The sequence below is a fragment of the Oncorhynchus kisutch genome, linkage group LG28 (assembly GCF_002021735.2).
Source record: "Oncorhynchus kisutch isolate 150728-3 linkage group LG28, Okis_V2, whole genome shotgun sequence".
NCBI lineage: Eukaryota > Metazoa > Chordata > Actinopteri > Salmoniformes > Salmonidae > Oncorhynchus > Oncorhynchus kisutch.
The window spans coordinates 37,770,794-37,791,511 of NC_034201.2; the positions used below are offsets into that span (position 1 = coordinate 37,770,794).

The following is a 20,718-nucleotide window of genomic DNA, read 5'->3' on the forward strand; positions in this document are numbered from 1 at the left end:
GCACCAGGCTATGATAGCATCACAGTTAGGGCCGTGCATATACCTTTCAGGGGGCAGGTGCTCAAAATGGGAAATGCCCCCCACCCCCCCCACACACACTTTTTTGCTTGCAGAATTCATGTCTTGAAATCCATAACATACCAAATGCCTATGTAGTAAAAATGTTACATTGTTTATCATATACCTATTTCTGCAACAAGATATCTCTATCTTAAAGTTGCAATATGCAGAAATCGCTCCGCCATTTCCTGGTTCTGAAAATTTGAATAATTCACCTAATTTCAGTTTGTGACAAAACAAGCAATGTAGATAATCATTGTACCTTCTAAACATTGACAGAGCTGGTGTAACTGAGTCAGGTTTGTAGGCCTCTTTGCTCACACGCTTTTTCAGTTCTGCCCACACATTTTCTATAGGACTGAGGTCAGGGCTTTGTGAAGGCCACTCCAATAACTTGACTTTGTTGTCCTTAAGCCATTTTGCCACAACTTTGGAAGTATGCTTGGGGCATTGTCCATTGTGACCAAGTTTTAACTTCCTGACTGATGTCTTGAGATGTTGCTTCAATATGTCCACATAATTTTCCTAACTCATGATGCCATCTATTTTGTGGAGTGCACCAGTCTCTCCTGCAGCAAAGCACACCCACAACATGATACTGCCACCCCATGCTTCACGGTTGGGATGGTGTTCTTCATCTTACAAGCCTCCCCCTTTTTCCTCCAAACATAATGATAGTCATTATGGCCAGATAGTTCTATTTTTGTTTCCTCAGACCAGAGGACATTTCTCCGAAAAGTACGATCTTTGTCCCCATGTGCAGTTGCAAACCATAGTCTGGCATTTTTATGGTGGTTTTGGAGCAGTGTCTTCTTCCTTGCGGAGCGGCCTTTCAGGTTATGTCGATATTGGACTCGTTTTGCTGTGGATATAGATACTTTTGTACCTGTTTCCTTCAGCATCTTCACGAGGTCCTTTGCTGCTGTTCTGGGATTGATTTGCACTTTTCTCACCAAAGTACGTTCATTGAAATACATCCACAGGTACACCTCCAATTGACTCAAATGATGGCAATTAGCCTATCAGAAGCTTCTAGAGCCATGACATAATTTTCTGGAATTTTCCAAGCTGTTTAAAGGCACAGTCAATTTAGTGTATGTAAACTTCTGACCCACTGGAATTGTGATACAGTGAATTATAAGTGAAAAAAATCTGTCTAAACAATTGTTGAAAAAAATACTTGTCATGCACAAAGTAGATGTCCTAACCGACTTGCCAAAACTATAGTTTGTTAGCAAGACATTTGTGGAGTGGTTGAAAAACGAGTTTTAATGACTCCAAACTAAGTATGTAAACTTCCGACTTCAACTGTATATACATTGGCTGCATTCCAAACACTTAACAGACACACCCTCAACCCACAAATTAAGTGGACACCTCTGATGACATATCATGACGTCTGGTGAGTATACACTTAAAATCAAATTCAAATAAAATGTTATTGGTCAAATGCACATGGTTAGCAGATGTTAATGTAGCAAAATGCTTGTGCTTCTAGTTCTGACAGTGCAGTAATATCTAACAAGTAATCTAACAATTCCCCAACTACCTAATACACACATATCTAAAGGGATGGAATAAGAATATGTACCTATAAATATATGGATGAGCGATGGCCGAGCAACATAGGCATGGTGCAATAGATGGTATAAGGTACAGTATATACATATGAGATGAGTAATGTAAGATATGTTAACATTATTAAAGTGGCATTGTTTAAAGTGACTAGTGATCCATTTATTAAAGTGGCTGATATGAGTCTCTATGTAGGCAGCAGCCTCTCTGAGTTAGTGATTGCTGTTTAGCAGTCTGATGGCCTTGAGACATAGGCATGGTGCAATAGATGGTATAAGGTACAGTATATACATATGAGATGAGTAATGTAAGATATGTTAACATTATTAAAGTGGCATTGTTTAAAGTGACTAGTGATCCATTTATTAAAGTGGCTGATATGAGTCTCTATGTAGGCAGCAGCCTCTCTGAGTTAGTGATTGCTGTTTAGCAGTCTGATGGCCTTGAGATCGAAGCTGTTTTTGAGTCTCTTGGTCCTAGCTTTGAAGCACCTGTACTGACTTTGCCTTCTGGATGGTAGTGGGGTGAACAGGTGTAATGGATGTGAAATGGCTAGCTAGTTAGCGGTGCGCGCTAGTGGCGTTTCAATCGGTGACGTCACTTGCTCTGAGACCTTGAAGTAGTGGTTCCCCTTGCTCTGCAAGGGCCGCGGCTTTTGTGGAGCGATGGGTAACGATGCTTCGTGGGTGACTGTTGTTGATGTGTGCAGAGGGTCCCTGGTTCGCGCCCTGATATGGGCGAGGGGACGGTATAAAGTTATACTGTTACATTGATGCTGTTGACCTGGATCACTGGTTGCTGCGGAAAAGGAGGAGGTCAAAAGAGTGTAACAGATGTGAAACGGCTAGCTAGTTAGCGGTGGTGCGTGCTAAATAGCGTTTCAATCGGTGACGTCACTTGCTCTGAGACCTTGAAGTAGTGGTTCCCCTTGCTCTGCAAGGGCCATGGCTTTTGTGGAGCATTGGGTAACGATGCTTCGTGGGTGACTGTTGTTGATGTATGCAGAGGGTCCCTGGTTCGCGCACGGGTATGGGCGAGGGGACGGTCTAAAGTTATACTGTTACACAGGCAGTGGCTCGGGTGGTTGTTGTCCTTGATGATCTTTTTGGCCTTCCTGTGACATCGGGTACTGTAGGTGTCTTGGAGGGCAGGTAGTTTGCCCCTGGTGATGCGTTGTGCAGACCGCACCACTCTCTGGACAGCCTTGCAGTTGCCATACCAGGCATTGATACAACCCAACAGGATGTGCTCGATTGTGCATCTGTAAAAGTTTGTCAGGGTTTTAGGTGACAAGCCAAATTTCTTCAGCCTCCTGAGGTTGATGAGGCGCTGTTGCGCCTTCCTCACCACACTGTCTGTGTGGGTGGACCATTTCAGTTTGTCTGTGATGTTTATGCTGAGGAACTTAAAACTTTCCACAGCCTACAGGGAGGAGGTGAAGGCATTCGGAGTGTGGTATCAGGAAAACCACCTCTCACTCAACATCAACAAAACAAAGGAGATGAACGTGGACTAAAGGAAGGACAGAGGGGGGTGCTCCCTCTGCTGAGCACGCACCCTTGTGGGGCCCCAGTGTTGAGGGTCAGCGAAGTGGAGATGTTGTTTCCTACCTTCACCACCTGGGGGCGTCCAGTCAGAAAGTCCAGGGCTGGGTTGAAACCCAGGTCCTCCAGCTTAATGATAAGCTTGGAGGGTACTATGGTGTTGAATGCTGAGCTGTTGTCAATTAACAGCATTCTTACATAGGTATTGCTCTTGTCCAGATGGGATAGGGCAGTGTGATGGCGATTGCATCATCTGTGGACCTGTTGGAGCAGTATACAAACTGAAGTGGGTCTAGTGTGGCAGGTAAGGTGGAGGTGATATGATCCTTGACTAGTCTCTCAAAGCACTTCATGATGACAGAAGGGAGTGCTACAGGGCGGTAGTCATTTAGTTCAGTTATCTTTGTCTTCTTGGGTACAAGAACAATGGTGGCCATCTTGAAGCATGTGGGGACAGCAGACTGGGATAGGGAGCGGTTGAATATGTCCGTAAACACTCCAGCCAGCTGGTCTGCACATGCCCTGAGGACGCAGCTAGGGATGCCGTCTGGGCCAGCAGCCTTGCGAGGGTTAACACGTTTAAATGTCTCACTCACGTTGGCCACAGAGAGGGTGGGGGCGCAGTCCTTGTTAGCGGGCTGCGACGGTGGCACTGCATTATCCTCAAAGCGGGCAAAGGTGTTTTGTTTGTCTGGAAGCGAGACGTCGGTGTCCGTAACGTTGCTGGTTTTCTTTTTGTAGTCTGATTTCCTGTAGACCCTGCCATGTATTGGAATAAATGACCAAACTATAAAACTAGCTAGCCAGCTATGGGTAACTGTAGCTAGCTACCTGGCAGGAGTGCTAGTTAGATACGTTAGCTTACTAGGTACATTAATAGCTTTAGGTCGGTTGTTTTTAAGCTCAACTTCAAGATTTCCACCAAGGACGTTGCCTCTCCGATCATCACTCTCTCTCTCGCTTAGGCAAGGGACATTTAAGGTACACTCGGATGTGACAATGTAAAATGTAATTCGAGGGTTTAGGGCCAATGCCTGCGTTTCAAACTCAAAAGTAGACAGCCCTTAAACCCTCAGCCCTTGGGGGAATCCCCGCGGACATATTTGTCATCAGTACAAAATGTATTTTTATTTGATTGAACTCTTATTTTACCATGGAGAGTTGACTGAGAACACATTCTCATTTACAGTAACGACCTGGGGAATAGTTACAGGGGAGAGGATGGGGAATGAATGACCCAATTGTAAACTGGGGATGATTATGTGACCATGATTAGCCAAGCAAGGGAAGTTTGCAACGTAAGCCCCTCAGCCCTAATTTTTAATAGAGTTTGCGAGTTTGTTGTCTGCTCACACTGCTATGCTTTATCTTGGCCAGGTCGCAGTTGCAAATGAGAACTTGTTCTCAACTAGCCTACCTGGTTAAATAAAGGTGAAAAAAATAAAAAAATAAAGTGTACAATTATGTTCACTTCGGGGCCTGAAACGCCCCATAATTCAATTTGCGATGATTGTACATCCCCTAAAAAAATTCTGCCAAAACTTTATACCTCAATGTCAATATGGAGTCAACATACAAGTATAAGTAAAAACGAATGTAAATAAGTTAGAAATTGTGCTATTAATGCACAAACACGTCTCATAAAAGTAATTATGTTTTTGTTTGGTTAACTTTTGGAAATTGTAGAAATAAAACATTGTCCTTCAGAAGTAGCTAGGTATGCTAACTTTATTTAGCTAATTAATTAAATATCATACATTAGACGCATATTAATAATTATATAGTTAATATAAGTAGACATGCAATCATAATTGACTGTAGAGTATATAATGCACCCACAAGCTTCCGGTGGCTGAAAAAACAATTATCGCGGGATGAACGAGTGACAAATTTCCTGGCAAGGGCGGTCCATTTAAAAATCATTCCTTCGTCCATTGCCCCTTACCCTGCAAGTGCATACTCGTCAGACGTTATGGAACGTCACTAGAAGTGTCCACTTCATTTGAGGGCTGAGGGGATTGGGTGTGTCATTTAAGTGTTTGGAATGCTGCCATTTTTTCTTGTTTCTGTTGTTCTCGGTCAGTTTTTCACTTCTTAACCACGTCCGTCAACAATCACCCACAACGAAGATGGCGGCTTGCAGGGAGACGAGACGTAACTGGACAATTCACTGTGCATTTGCTGTGTTTATCTTGTTACAACTATTTCCTCTCAACTGTATTTCGGCACCGCTGGAACCTGAAAACGGTATGTTTAATATTCACCATGAAGTTGCCATGGAATATTTATGTTTAGTTTTATGTTGGGAGTATTCCAACTCGAACTATACCTATATTTTCTCTGAAGAAACATAAAATAACATTAAAGTAAAAAAAAAAAAAAATCACCACATGAATTTAGTTTCAAAGTTAAAGTACTTAATAAATATAAGGTCAGGGGTTACAATTGTACAAACCTATGATAGCATTGTAAGAATAGTGTTTTTTTGGTTGACTAATTCTAGAGATGATTAAATATTGGATTTCAAGTAAAACTATATTGCATTTGGGGACAAATTGCATATACAATTTACAAGACAATTAAGAAATTAAGGACGAATTCAGTCGTTTCATTTGAATAATAACATATTACATCTTTCATTGTAAATACATGGGTCTTATTAATGAAATTAAAACTGTAAATACTTAACTCGCTCCAAATTAACTGGAGTCACACTGATGAATGTGTATAATAGTTTCCCCTTTATCACAGAAAAGGTATATGTCCTCTTTTTTAAGTCCATGAATTTAGATAAGTTAAGTTATTGCAAGGGTATATTTTGTGCAAGATTTAAAGTTAATTTATTTTACTTGATTTGATATAGAACATTTGAGGGAGCAACCAAGCTTTCTTCCATTCAATTTCAGTATATGCATTCTAGAAGAATTTCACTCTAGGAGAGATTACTTTTAACACCAAAAACAATCTTAATGTGTTATTACATGTATTATCCAGCAGGGGGCAACCTAACAAATTGTGCATCTATCTTGACATGTTCTCTGAAACACAGATGATATTTCATTGAGTATGTCCTCAAGGTATTGCTTTGCATGTAGAATTAAATGATTTATTATGTACAGGTAGTTATGTTTCTATTAACTTTCTATAAGAGTATATTTCCTCCTTTATCAAATAAATCAAGGACAAATATAATATTTCTTTCAAACCACTTAGGTAAGAACACGGACTTGTTTTTAACAACAATATCTTTGTTGTTCCACAGAAGTGCCTTGTGTGGGGAGAAGTTGTGAACATAATATAGTTTCCAGGCTAAAAGGGCTTGTTCATGAAATTTGGACAGTTTGATGGGTAATTTTGCTGGAGAATAGTTGCATTTCCACAAATTGAAGACCACCCAATTTCATAAAAATATGACAGGGAATGAAGTACCATATGCATTCAGAGCTAAGTATACATCCTTTTTATCCAGTTTACTTGAAAGGTATTGTTATCAATTAAATCTAGCACTTCAAGCCCACCATCAGCTCTTTAGTTGGATATTAGACCCAATTTTTTTTGGTAAAAAAATAAAAATAAAGTCTAGGGAAGTTTCATTGATATCCTTGCTGGTTTGATCAGCTCCAAATAGCGATAGAGCAGGGTAGACAACGTCAGACCCTCTGCTTTGGACAATAAAACCCTTCCAATAATAGAGGTCACGCAGGAACCAGTTATTAAAGACGGAGTTCATTTTCTTTATTCTCTGAGAGAATTTGAGATGTTGATGGAAAATATGGTTTTTCGCCATGTGCACCCCTAAATATTTCACATTCTTTCACTGGAATATTCAACAGATTGGTAATTTGAGTTATGTATGGATAATATTTTGCATTTTATTGAAGTTAAGATCCAGAGCAGAAGAGAATGATTTTATAATAAGTGCAATAGCAACTTGATCCTTGTCTTTTAGAAACAGAGCTGTATTGTCTGCTAATTTAGATTTGTATTTATTTTCCAAATATTGAAATACCCTTTTAATTCAGGGTTGTTTAAAATGCTAGTAGATAGTAATTCTACAACTAAAAGGAATAAGAAAGCTGAAATAGTGCAACCCTGGCATACACTATGTTGAATATGAAATATCTTAGATGTTATACAGTCCCGAAACCAGAAGTGTACAACGTATGTTTTAGGAATTTGTGTTCAATTGTATCAAATGTTTACAAAATTTGAGGAATAAAATAATAGCCTTTGAGTCAATTGAATCAGCGTAATCAAGTCTAAAGCTAACCTAATGTTACAGCTGATCTGGCGACCTTTCATGAAACCTGTTTGGGTTTCATTAATGAGGTGGTTTTGGCCCATTTAAGTCTATTAGCATATGCAAATGTTTATAATATGTATTTAATAGGTCTCAAATGATGGTATTAAAGAAATAACCCCTTGTTTCATGGTAGTAATCATCGCCGCTAGACATTCTAGGAACATGTTGAATACTGGTCCCTCTAAATGTCCCCAACAGTGTAAATAATATTCCACAGAAAGGCCATCTGTTCCAGGTGCTTTGCCCTTCTTCATAGATTTAAGAGCATCTCTAATCTCTACTATGGAAAACTAATCTTCACATATGGACCTGAACTCATCAGAAATAATTGGAACATGATCATGGACATGTTCCATAAAATGTTCACATTCTATTAAAATTAGATGTATACACATATTCATAGAAATAATACACAAAGCTAGAGATGATCTTGGGGGTCTTTACACAAGGTATATTTCATGTAGAAAGAGATTCTCTCCTAGTTCCTTTTTTCAAGAGCAAAATAATAGCTTTTTCTTTCTAACCCTCAAACCCATTTTTAGCTCTTTAGCTATAACTCAATGTACATTTGATCTGTTTCTTCCTCTGCTGTAAGGGCATCCCTTTCTAAAAGAACGTGTCATTTATTAACTGTAATGGTGATGTCTTACGTTTGAATTGAAATATTTCTCAATGACTTTCAGGCTTTGGTTCTAAATCATTTGAATTGAGCAAGTCTATGGTCAAGTTCTTTATGCTGTGTTAAAAACTGGATCATTTAGGAGTGAATTATGTTTCCGGGATCCTCGAATGCCATAGAATGTTCTGAAAAATTCAAACTTCAATAATAGCATTTTATGATCAGTCAAAGGAGCATGTTTGACTTCTTGTACATACTGTAAAAGTGGGGGAGAAATGAAACGAATACTTTCTGGATCTGACCATCATTGACCTATTACACCAGGTGTATTCATTTAAGTTTGTGTTAAAGAAGCGCCATGGTTCAACCACTGTCAGTTTACTGCAAAATGAGGTGGTGTTACTATTCTGCGATCTTTGAGCTAGTCTAGGTGGAAGTCTATCTTAAGAGTTATGAGGTGTTTCATTAAGTCTCCAGCTATTATAAGCTATGTATTTGTATACTTGTTTTGCATCTCAGTAAGCTTATCAGCAAGATCCAAAAAGAAAGTCTCATTTCAGGTGTGAGAATCAAATAACATTTTATTTGTCACATACACACATTTAGCAGATGTTATTGTGGGTGTCGCAAAATGCTTGTTCCTAGCTCCAACAGTGCAGTAATATCTAACAATTGTACACAATAAAACACGCATTATTTTGATTGGAGATTAATATCTTCCATATTTGGACACGACTTTGAAATATCACCTCTAAACTTATGAAACAATATCATAGTGCCAGCTGAGTGGTTAGACCCCTGACTAATAAGCAGTATTTCCCCATTGTGATTTCCAAAAACTAGAATCTGAATCGCAGGAGTGAGTCTCCTGGAGTAGAATGGAATCTACATTTAGTGTTTTGTAAACCCCTGGCGTTAGGAGATACAATATTTAGTGCATTGAATTCAAAACGTTGCCTAACCTGACAATAATAAGAAAACAATTACAGTGTAGTGACATGAATAACTAGTTGAACTACTAAGCTAGGTAGCTAGTAAGGAAACCTGCGTTTAGAGAGAACTGGACTACCCTAAACCGAGGTAGTTGTGATCAGTCCGATGAACCCGTATTCACATTTACCAACCTGGTGATATAAAACAGGGTGAATATAAAAATAACAATCAACGTATTACTCGAGTAATTTAGCTAATTCAACGTTTTCAGTTGACTTATAAAGAATAGGACGACATAGATTAAGTCAATGTAGCTATATACCTGAGCACAGTGTTTTCAAAACATTCAGTACACATGACATACACTTGACGTCCTGGCAATCGATCTTCTTTCCATCAATAAATGCAGAAGGGCTGCTGAAAGATGCTCTCTTCCCTTCTTCTCTTGCATTTTTTACCACTGGGCAACATTTTCCCCTTGCAGCAGCATCTTCTGGAGTGAGAGCCTCTTTGATGCGTAGTTTATTCTCCATGAGAAGCCTGGACTCCTTGGCTTCTTTCCGACAACATTGTAGATTCTTGTTGTGAACCGCATGATGGTTGTCTGCGGAGATCCGTCATCCCTTCACTTTCCCAGGCAGTGCACCACGTCGATGATGTCCGGGAGCTTGTCTCGAATCCTGGGTGCTACTTTGCTGAGGATGTCGATGAAAACGCTCTGTATGTTCTTCCCGTCTTCTTCTCGCACCCCATGCAGTTTAAGGTTCCATCTCTGGCTGTGGCGCTGGACTTCCATGACATTCTGTCGCAGTTGGAATTCTGTCGCAGCTGGAGATTTCACCTATTGCAGTTTCTGTATTTCAGCTTTCATTGTCAGTATTTTTTTTGCTGTGGGTTGACACCTGATTGAGGAGCTGCTGCACAGTGGCTGAGAGCGACTCCATTGATTTGAAAATAGTCTGTCTTTTCAATGATGGCCAGTTTCTCAAAGATGGCCTTGAGAATGTCAGGGTTGGCAGAACAATTTGACTGCCCTGTATTTGGTAGGAGGGCTCTTACTCTGCGTCGGTGGCAGTGGTGAAAATAAGGATTCTTTTGCCATGAGTTCTGGAAAGTCTTCACATGGGCTGCATGCTTTTGTTTCGCTGCTAGCATCTGAGGGGGAAAACTACCTAACCTCCAAGACAGCTACAGCACCCGATGTCACGAAGGCCAAAAAGATAATCAAGGACAACAACCACCTGAGCCACTGCCTATTCACCCCGCTATCATCTAGAAGGTGAGGTCAGTACAGGTGCTTCAAAGCTAGGACCGAGAGACTCAATAACAGCTTCGATCTCAAGGCCATCAGACTGCTAAACAGCAATCACTAACTCAGAGAGGCTGCTGCCTACATAGACTCATATCACTGGCCACTTTAATAAATGGACCACTAGTCACTTTAATAAGAACATATCTTACTCATCTCATATGTATATACTGTACCCTATACCATCTATTGCACCTTGCCTATGCTGCTTGGCCATCCATATATTTACATATTCATATTCATCCCTTGAGTCTTGTGTGTGTGTATAAGGTAGTTGTTGGGGAATTGTTAGATTACTTGTTAGATATTACTGCACTGTCAGACCTAGAAGCACAAGCATTTCGCTCCACTCGCATTAACATCTGCTGAACATGTATGTGACCAATAAAATTTGATTTGAGGTGATAAGCATCTTTTCAGCCATGCCTTGCCTTTTTCAGTTTCTTCTGCCCATGTAATAGTGTAATCTCTGTGTTTTCCAATCACCTTCTGTTACTTCATATAAGTAATCATTGATTATTGATCATAATCTTCCTAGTTTATTGGGACATACGTTCAAATACACCCGATCAAAGTGATGCCATCTTGGGCCATCTCCACTCGGGCCTCTTTCAAGAGCTCTGAACATCACTGACGTCATGATTTGACCTCTTATTTCCCAGAGTTCCCAGTTGTGTTGAAGGTGGCGTGTCGTGCTTTCAAAACTGGGAACTGGTGATAAAAACAAGGTCAAATCATTACATCAGTATTAGAGGTGCATGGGTAAAATCACTGGGCAAGCCAAGGCAGTAAAAAAGCCATAGTACAACCTATGTTGTGATATTTGCATGTTTGCTAAATAACTTAGTTCATACGCCACCGTGATACACAAAAAGGATGTGACAACAAAGACAACATGTAACAAACAGTTATTTGGCCTGCAGCATGGTCAAGCAAGTTATTTTCGACAATTTACTAAACAACTACTGATTTAGAATCATGGTGTTATGTCAAGTCAGCACAAAGACAGCAGGAGCAATGCGTCTGCTATTCCAGCACCATTTCAACTTAAACATGATCAGATCAACAAGGCTATATATGCTTACTTTAATACACTGAAAAAACGTGACGATATAAACAATTTAGTCCAATCAATGTTGCTAAATATCATGTGGCTGTCCAAGGTACTGTGCTAGGACAACCCACAGTTTTGCTAAGCTTGCATCAATCAATCAAATGCTACTGCATCAACATGTCATACTCTTGTTCCAGACAGCATCGGGTACAAAGACTACACATTCTGTGACAGAGGGGTGCTGTTTCCCTCGCTCGCATGATTTCTCTGGTTATAGTCAGCCACTTCCAAATTGACAGAAAATGAAGGAAACACATATTTGGGGAAGCCTGACTTCCCCCTTGGCATCCATGAATACAGGACACTGGACTTCAGTTATCTTCAGGTTACAAATCATCTGTACAAAGATGCCAGTTTCCAATTTGGAGTTCTGATTTGGATAACTGTTAAATTATTTTTCCTCGTCTGTGCTCGTCCCCCCCCCCCCCCCTTTAACATCAATTATCTAATTATCTAAACACATTAACGTTTTTACATATGTTGTAGCTGGGACCCTAATTTACATAATCTGAGGTTTATATGCGTTGTGCCCACCATTGGTTAACACAGTATACTCTTGAATACAGGGTGGGTGTCATTTCAAAAATATAAATATAATGCAGAGACTATTCCTTCAGACCACTGCAATTTAGTTGGTACACTTTAAATGGAACATTTTAAATGACTACCACAAGGATGACCGTTAAATGAACGTTTCTTTATTTCTATTAATTGAATCGATTTCTTATGGCATATTGAAAGTGTAATTTAAAGGTAGACTCAGCAAAATGACGTTGCCATGAGCAGCACTGCAGATATTGCGATAAGCGAGATGCAAGACTCGGCAGATTGCTGAATGTGCACACAATGTCTCTGCTGTAACAAAGAAGTTTGATCTTGACGTCTAGCCATTAATCTAGAAAGTTAGCAAACCAAATGCATAGCTGGAGCCCTGAGCTGGATATAGTTAAGCAGTGCCGTAGCATGCAGCTACGTGCCCCCAACCGCACCCAAAAAACAGAATTGAAAATCATACTGTCTGTATTTCGAAATAGATCCTTTATACCGTATAACGGGGTATCGCCCAAGCCTAGTTCATGGTTATTTTCAACCTCTCCTTGTCCCAGTCTTTAATCTCCACATGTCTTCATTCCTGTTCCCAAGATCTCTAATGCTTCATGCCACACTGACTACTGGCCTTTATCACTCACATCTATAATCATTAAGTGATTTTTAAAAGGTTGGTTATGGCACACATCAACTCCATCATCCCAGACATCGTAGAACCCCTCCAATTTGCATACCGATCCATCGACAATGCAATCTCAACTGCCCTCATCCACCTAGATAAGAGGAATACCTATGTGACAATCCCAGGTAGCCGATAGCACCTTAATTGAGGAGGACAGGCTCATAGTAATGGCTGGAATGGAATAAAATTGAGCATGCCCCCATCCACACCGAAGGGGCTGCGGTGGAGTGTGTCAAGAGCTTCAAGTTCCTCGGTGTCAAATCACTAACGCGCACAGTTGTGAAGGTGGAAAAGGTTTGGTGTGGGTCCTCAATCACTGATGTTCTACAGCTGTACCATTTGAGAGCATCTTGACTTGCTTCATCACTGCTTATTATGGCAACAGCACCGCCCTCGATTGCGTGGTGCTACAGAGGTTGGTGCGGACAGCCCAGTACATTATTGGGGCCGAATTCCATCCAGGACCTCTAAATCAGGTGGCATGAAAGCAAGTCCCGGAAAAATGTTATACTCCAGCCACAGACTGTTCTCTTTGCACAGCAAGTGGTACCGGTGGATCAAGTCTGGGACCAACCTGTTCCTGAGCAGCTTCTATCCCAAAGTCATTAGACTGCTAAATAGCTAACAAAATGTCTACATGGACTGAGTTGACCACTTATTTTTGCACGCTCACCGGACTCTACACTGACACCACACACAACATGCACACATTTATACTGACTGCACACACACTCCCATACAATCAACATATATTGCTGATACTCGGTTTATCATATCCTGATGCCTAGTCACCTATACATATCTACCTTTATCACTCCAGTATCCCTGCACATTGTAAATATGCTATTGGCACTGACCCTGTATATAGGCTAGCTTACTTCTCGTGTTTTTATTTCTCATGGGTTTTTGTTCTACCTTTTTTATTTTTAGTGCTACATTGATATTGATTACTGCATTGTTGGGTTTTGAACTAGCAAGAAAGGGATTTCACTGTACTTGTGCACGTGCCATTAACTTGAATCCCAGCTACAGAGAGGTAGTTGGCTAGCTAGTAGCACAATGGATTAGTGTTTAGAATAGTCACTATAGATTACTCTCTTCGGTGTTGGCGAGCTAGCCTGTGTGCGCCTTGAGGGTCCTGGACTCTAATTTCAGGTGTGAGAGAAAGAGGGACTGTCTGACCAGGTGTCCCTCACCATATATCTGAAATAATAATATGCATCCGTGTCAGTGAAATAGTGTCACTGTTCTCTAAAATAAGAGGCTACACAAGGCTAGACATTTCCAACAAGGACATTTCAACGGTATGACCTTATCTAAGACAAGCCTATAGCTAGTTTTCTAAGTTTCTGGGGTTCTGTCTGCACAAGATTTTAATGTCTGTTTGACCTGACAATGCTGTATTAGAGACTGATATAAAGCTTGTCTTCATGGGAATACTTAAAAATATATATAGATATTTAACTAGGCAAAGTCTTATTTACAATGACAGCCAACCCCCCAAACGACACGCCGCTCTATAGAACTCCCAATCACGGCCAGTTGTGACATAACCTGGGAACGAACCAGGGTATGTAGTGATGCCTCTAGCGCTGCAATGCAGTGCCTTAGACCGTTGCGCCACTCAGGAGGCCAGGAATACTTTTCCAATAGCTTCCTTATTGCCTTCTAAAAGTGACTTACAAAAATCATATTTTGAGAAGAGATCACATTTTGCTAACATCTCTGGCCTTATCGTCTCATATAGCCAGTCTATGTTCCCTTTGTGTGCCATAGCCGAACTGTTCAGAATTCCTCTTAGGAGCATTGCTTGATGCCACATTCAGGGAAAGCGAACCCATGTGGCCTGTTTTTACAGGCATCCAAATTGCATGCTATCCAATATCCATAAGTGTTCTTCTCTGTGAGAAATCTAACCATTCCCAACAGTAGCCCATACACTGTGTGAGGAGATGCTGGGATTGCCCCAGAGTTTCTTGAGTTACAGAAAGAAAGGTGTCGTCCTACACCGGTGTTTTAACGTCCTACACTGGTATTTTAACATCCTACACTGGTATTTTAACGTCCTACACTGGTATTTTAACGTCCTACACTGGTGTTTAACGTCCTACACTGGTGTTTAACGTCCTACACTGGTGTTTAACGTCCTACACTGGTGTTTAACGTCCTACACTGGTGTTTAACGTCCTACACCGGTGTTTAACGTGTGAGGAGAACAGTATTTCTGATGTAGACGTAGGAGAGATTGAGACATTGCAAGAGGGAAGAAATCGTTAGACTTGGGAACATTTCAGTAGACAACATGTTGCGTATTATTGGGATGTCCCTCCCTTTACAAAGCCTGACGGAGGATACTTTCCAGTCATTTACTATTTAGAGGGTGTGTTTAGTCGCAAATTAATGTGTAAGGCGATCGTTGCGACAAAGGCCTCCCTTTTTATTAAATATTTATGCTGGCAGTAGCCTTAGGAATGAATACTCCCTTCATGGGGACCGCTAACTTAGGGGCTCAATTCCTCTGACTTTCCACACCCAGCCAGCTTAACCCTCAGCTTGGATGACGCCTATAAAAGTCCCAGGAGTAAAAAAAAACATGTTGACTCTAGTTGAATCGTGTCATTGATTGAGATGGAAGGTGCTAGAACAAACATCCCCCTCATTAGAAGCCCAACTGAACATCTTGTACACTTGACCTGCATATAAATTAAGCTGGTATTTACTGTACATGCTGTACACTGCACATTTATACAGTGAGAAATGTATACTGAAACTTGGAGGGCAAAGAAACTAACGTTAGGTTCTCATGCAAAGTGATGGCGCAATGACAACCATTGCAGGTCAGACACAGAATGATAAGATGCGTGTCGTGTAAAATTTGATTAGGCCTATTTCACCTGGCTACATTGTTCCAAATGTTCAATTGAATACGGTGATTGTTTTCAATTTCCATTTCTCTCATTTCCAGATTCAGTTGAGGTTCAACCACCTCTGAATCCAGGAGTTGTTGGTTTGGATCACTCCTTGCCTTTGGCAACCACCAGCAAGGGTGCAGCAACAGCCGACAGCACTGGTACAACAGACAGCAAGGCAGACACCGTAACCAATGACAAAGCTAGAACATCTATCGATGTTGATAAAACAGCAGTCATTAAGGCTGTAACATCAGACCTAAAGGATGCTGCTGCTACACCCAATGAGAGTGCTATGCCTATCAAAGACGCTACCACACCCATCAAGGATGCTACCACACTCATCAAGGATGCACCCATTGATGGCGTTACAGCATATGTCGCACTGGCCACCAAAGGGGAGTTTATAGCTGAATCCCCTGCCATTATTAATAAAACAACTGTTGGCAAGGAAGCAGGACGGACTACTCAAGAACTACTTCCCAATGCCACTGATGCAGATGCTGCTGCCACCTTTACAATGGCTGCAGATCCAGCCATCAGCACCATCACATCCAAGCCCACCCTGGAGAGACCAAGCTCTGCCTCCAACACCAAGCTTGTCGGTCACATGAACCCTACAGAGGATGATCAAGGGGACAATCTAGAGTCCCAGGCAGAGACTGACGTGTACGACAGAGAAAATGACGATGACGGCGACTATGACCTGGGGCCAGCAGTTAAGGCTCCTTTGAACTTCAACGACGAGGAGGATGACATCATGGTGGACGCAGACAATGAACCGGTGGTGCTCAGACCAGCAGAGAATGCTGGGAAGATAGACGTGCGTATGAAGGACACCAACATCTACACCATCCAGGATGAGGACTCTCACTTCTTCTTCCACTTGGTCATCCTGGCCTTCCTGGTGGCCATTGTATACATCACCTACCACAACAAGAGGAAGGTAAGCAGAGGAAGAATACTTTATTAGTCCATTCAAGACAGTTGTATTCTGCTGTACTGAACCTCATCTTCAACAAAAATATAAATGCAACAATTTAAGATTTTACTGTGTTACAGTTCATATAAGGAATTCATTAGACCCTGAACAATGGATTTCACATGACTGGGACTACACATTTATCTGTTGGTCACAGATACCTTACATAAAAAGGGTAGGGGTGTGGATCAGAAAACCAGTCAGTATTTGGCGTGACCACCATTTGGCTCATGCAGTGCAACATCTCCTTCACACAGAGTTGATCAGGCTGTTGATTGTGGCCTATGGAATGTTGGCCCACTCCTATTCAATGGCTGTGCCAAGTTGCTGGATATTAGTGTGAACTGGTACACGCTTTTGTACACGTCAATCCAGAGCATCTCAAACATGCTCATTGGGTGACATGTCTGAGTATGTAGGCCATGGAAGATCTGGGACATTTTCAGTTTCCAGGACTTGTGTACATACCGTGCAACATGTACTGAGTTTTGTCCTCATCAATCTACACACAACAATCATCCTGATAGCGCTTAGTGCAGTATTTTTTTTGTCTGTATGTATGAAGCATTCTAGAGTAGTTCTAATTTAGGATCATTTTTCCCTTTTTAGAGTATAATTAGATGGATAGAGAGGCCCTGAGCCTAGATCAGCTCTGCAACTCAGACGCTTTATGAATACTGGTTTAGGTTACCATTTTAAAAAGGTTAAAGGTCCATTTGAATATCCCCCTCTCTCCAGATCTTCCTCCTGGCCCAGAGTCGGCGCTGGAGGGACGGCCTGTGCTCTCGCAACAATGTGGAGTACCATCGGCTGGACCAGAATGTCAACGACGCCATGCCTTCCCTCAAGATGACTCAAGATTACATTTTCTGAGCAGAGAAGGAAGGCGTAAAGACTGACCTGAATTGAACAAACCTGTTTCCGGCTGCATTGTTGACATGCTTCGCTTGCCCACAAGCTTGCCCCACTTCCTCTTGCTTCAGGACAATCCTGGACAGGAGGGAGTTTGATGGCTACTTCATCTCTGTAATCGATAACCTACACGTTTTCAATGTTCATCTACGTACGATGGAAATATTACTTTGTTTTGTTAACCATACTCTGAGTTTTGAAATTATTTATTTGGGTGACAATTACACTGGTCTATATGAAAAACATTCCACCATGTTTAAGCCTTACTGTCCTTAATATAGTTTTGCTCTCCTTTTTTTTTTCTTCAGATTACACACACAGAAAATGTGGATGTATAGATTGTCAGAATCAATATCAAGATAAATATGTTGTGATACTATTAGCTATTTGTAGTTATTAGCCACAAAGCATTTGTAGTTGTAGAAGTTAATATTGTAGGACCTGGTTTCTACTTGTCAACTAATCAAGCCCTTGACAAGATGAATCAGGTGGTGGTGGGGGGGGGGGGGGGGGGGGGGGGGTGTACTGAAGGACTGGAGTTGGGAAAACTATACTACAATTATAGACCTTAATAAAAAATGCAGATTCTTTTTTTTTTTTTTTACAGCAATACTGACAATTATTTATGTTGTGGTTCTTTCTTACGCTAAATCCATCCTCCCTTGACTTTTGTAGACATGCATGAACACACCACCACATTGATATGGTGGCAGTTATTCCTTGTAATTGTATTTTTCCATAATCTGGCATTGTACTGGTCTTAACACTTTGCCCAGCTTGCTACACTTATCCCAGGACTGGTCCTCCTTTCTATTTGTTTGGTCCTTCATTCTTCTCTTTTTATCAGAAATCTGCACTCTTCATGTGGCCTAATGTGCATGTAAAGCACCACTTGGACGCCGATTACCTTAGATCAATCAGCTCTCTGTCCCCGCTCTGGGGGCATGTGCATCTCAAATGGCACCCTATTCCTTATGTAGTGCACTACTTTTGACCAGGGCCCTATGGCTTTGGTCAAAAGTAGTGCACTGTGTAGGGAATGGGTTACCATTTGGGACGTAGCCTCATTCTGGAGGAAACGATAACCACCGTTGCTCACTCGTCATTACCTTAACGAGCCTTCAGTTCTAATGCCATTATCCTGTGACATGAATCCAGAATTATCAATTCTCATGCACTTGTCAATTGCTGTTAAATTTCCACTGTCTTTTCAGTACAGAGAAGAAGCATTAGCCTGAGTGCCAGTCTGTTTATGCTAACGTGCCAACTTGTCACTCATTGTCATGACGAGTATGTTTGCCTTGACAATGAGCGATGGCATTGGAAAGGGCACAAAGGCTGCGTCTACACAAGCAGCCCAATTCTGATATTTTTTCCACTAATTGGTCTTTACACCAATTACATCAGATCTTTTTCAGAGCTGATCTGATTTGTCAAAAGGCCAATTTAATCAACAAAATATCAGATTTGGGCTTCCTGTGTAAACAGCCTAAATCTGGGACGAGGCTAAAACATTGTAAATAGGTGGTGGATTTCAGCTGTCAGGAGCTGTGCGCACTCTGGTGTCACGACAATCGCTAAAGCATGAGATGGAGATGTCATGCATGAAACAGATACGGTGTTGTGTAGCTTTCATATAGCATGTGGTGGATGAACACTGCTTTTGCAATCAACTGTAGAGATTCTATAAAACACAATTGTATATGGGTCCCTTTTTGACTCTTGGTAATGCTTCATTTGCTACTAAATAAATGTTAATCTGTTTGTAATTGAATTTCTCCACAGCAGGTTGTAAGAGTCATCAAAAAGTTAGTTGTATTCATCGTGAAGATAAATTAATGCTTTTTATTTTTACATTTTTGTCATTTAGCAGACTATCTCACCCACATTGAAAGCTCCATGCTCTACTAACTGAGCTACACGGGAATTCATGTATGTGGAAATGAGCCTGTCATGACCACATGACTTTACAGTAACTGCTGAATCATGCAAGACAACTTTAGCAATGGAATGATGACAGAAATATACTTTGCTCTGAGTTATACGAGTCGTATCTTTGTTCGTTGATTTATGCTAGCTCCCTAGTGAGTAATCCTGAATCCTAAGCGGTGTCAATGGCAGGGGTGGGAAATTCCAGTCCTCGGGGTGAGATTGGTGTCACACCTGACTCCAATAATCACCTAATCATGATCTTCAGTTTAGAATGCAATTTGATTAAGCAGCTGTGTTTGGTAGGCATGTGTGACACCAATCAGGCCCTCCAGGACTGGAGTTGCCCACCCCTGGTCAATGGCATTGTGACCTTTCATGATTCTGCATGGGGCTGCAGTTAGCCTATTGGTTAGAGCATGTCAAATTCATTCCATGGAGGGCCTACTGTCTGCAGGTTTTTGCTTCTCCCTTGTGCTTGATTGATGAATTAAGGTCACTGATTAGTAAAGAACTCCCCTCACCTGGTTGTCTAGGTCTTAAATGAAAGGAAAAAACTCAAACCTGCAGCCATGGCCCTGCATGGAATGAGTTTGACACCCCTGTGTTAGAGCGTTGGGTTAGTAACCGAAAGGTTGCTGGATGAGTACCTGAGCCGACAAGGTGAAAACTGTATGTGCCCATGAGCAAGGTACCTACAGTAACCCTAATTTGCTCCAGGGGTCCCTTACTACTATGGCTGATCCTGTAAAACAACACACTGGATGTGTGCAGTGAAATGTATGTGATGATAAAACACATTCAAACACTTTTTATTAACTGAATGATGACATTACTGAGAGAGCTTGATATGAGTTGGGTCCTGTGGGTAGGTCTTGAGGGAGGTAAAGGGCCTGTTCTATAGATAGACAAGGCTGCAGTTGGTCACATCACCACTGGATGGCAGTAGAGGCACAACTCCGTGATGAGCAGACTGTATACAGCACCTACGCTTGAGAACATTCAGAAGGGCACTTCTGGGAAGCTTCCAACTTAAGTAAAAGAAAATAACTTGGTAACTGTTTTAGCTTGAATGGATATGCCTATCATCCTAAAACCTGGCAAGCACAGAGTAGGCTAATTAATAACCATGTACGTAAGTAGAACGTACTTAATTATTTACATGGTTGATTTCATGAACCCCCAATGCTGTCAATTGAAGTGAAACCAAAGATTCCATTGCTTCACAAAAGCACACGATAGTGGGTAAATAAAAAAACAAATTTGCAAAGCGTTGACATTATGTAAACCCAAATCTG

General features: G+C 41.2%; 1 protein-coding gene across 1 annotated transcript; it reads left to right on the top strand.

Annotated features, from left to right (window-relative positions):
- Positions 1–3,854: 3,854 nt before the first annotated feature.
- LOC109873261 (trans-Golgi network integral membrane protein 1) lies at positions 3,855–19,260 on the top strand. The gene is made up of 4 exons (XM_020464894.2): positions 3,855–4,160; positions 5,263–5,426; positions 15,654–16,543; positions 17,318–19,260. The coding sequence occupies exons 2-4, from the start codon at positions 5,309–5,311 to the stop codon at positions 17,450–17,452; spliced, it is 1,143 nt and encodes a 380-aa protein (XP_020320483.1). The 5' UTR covers positions 3,855–4,160; positions 5,263–5,308; the 3' UTR covers positions 17,453–19,260.
- The last annotated feature ends 1,458 nt before the right edge of the window (positions 19,261–20,718 follow it).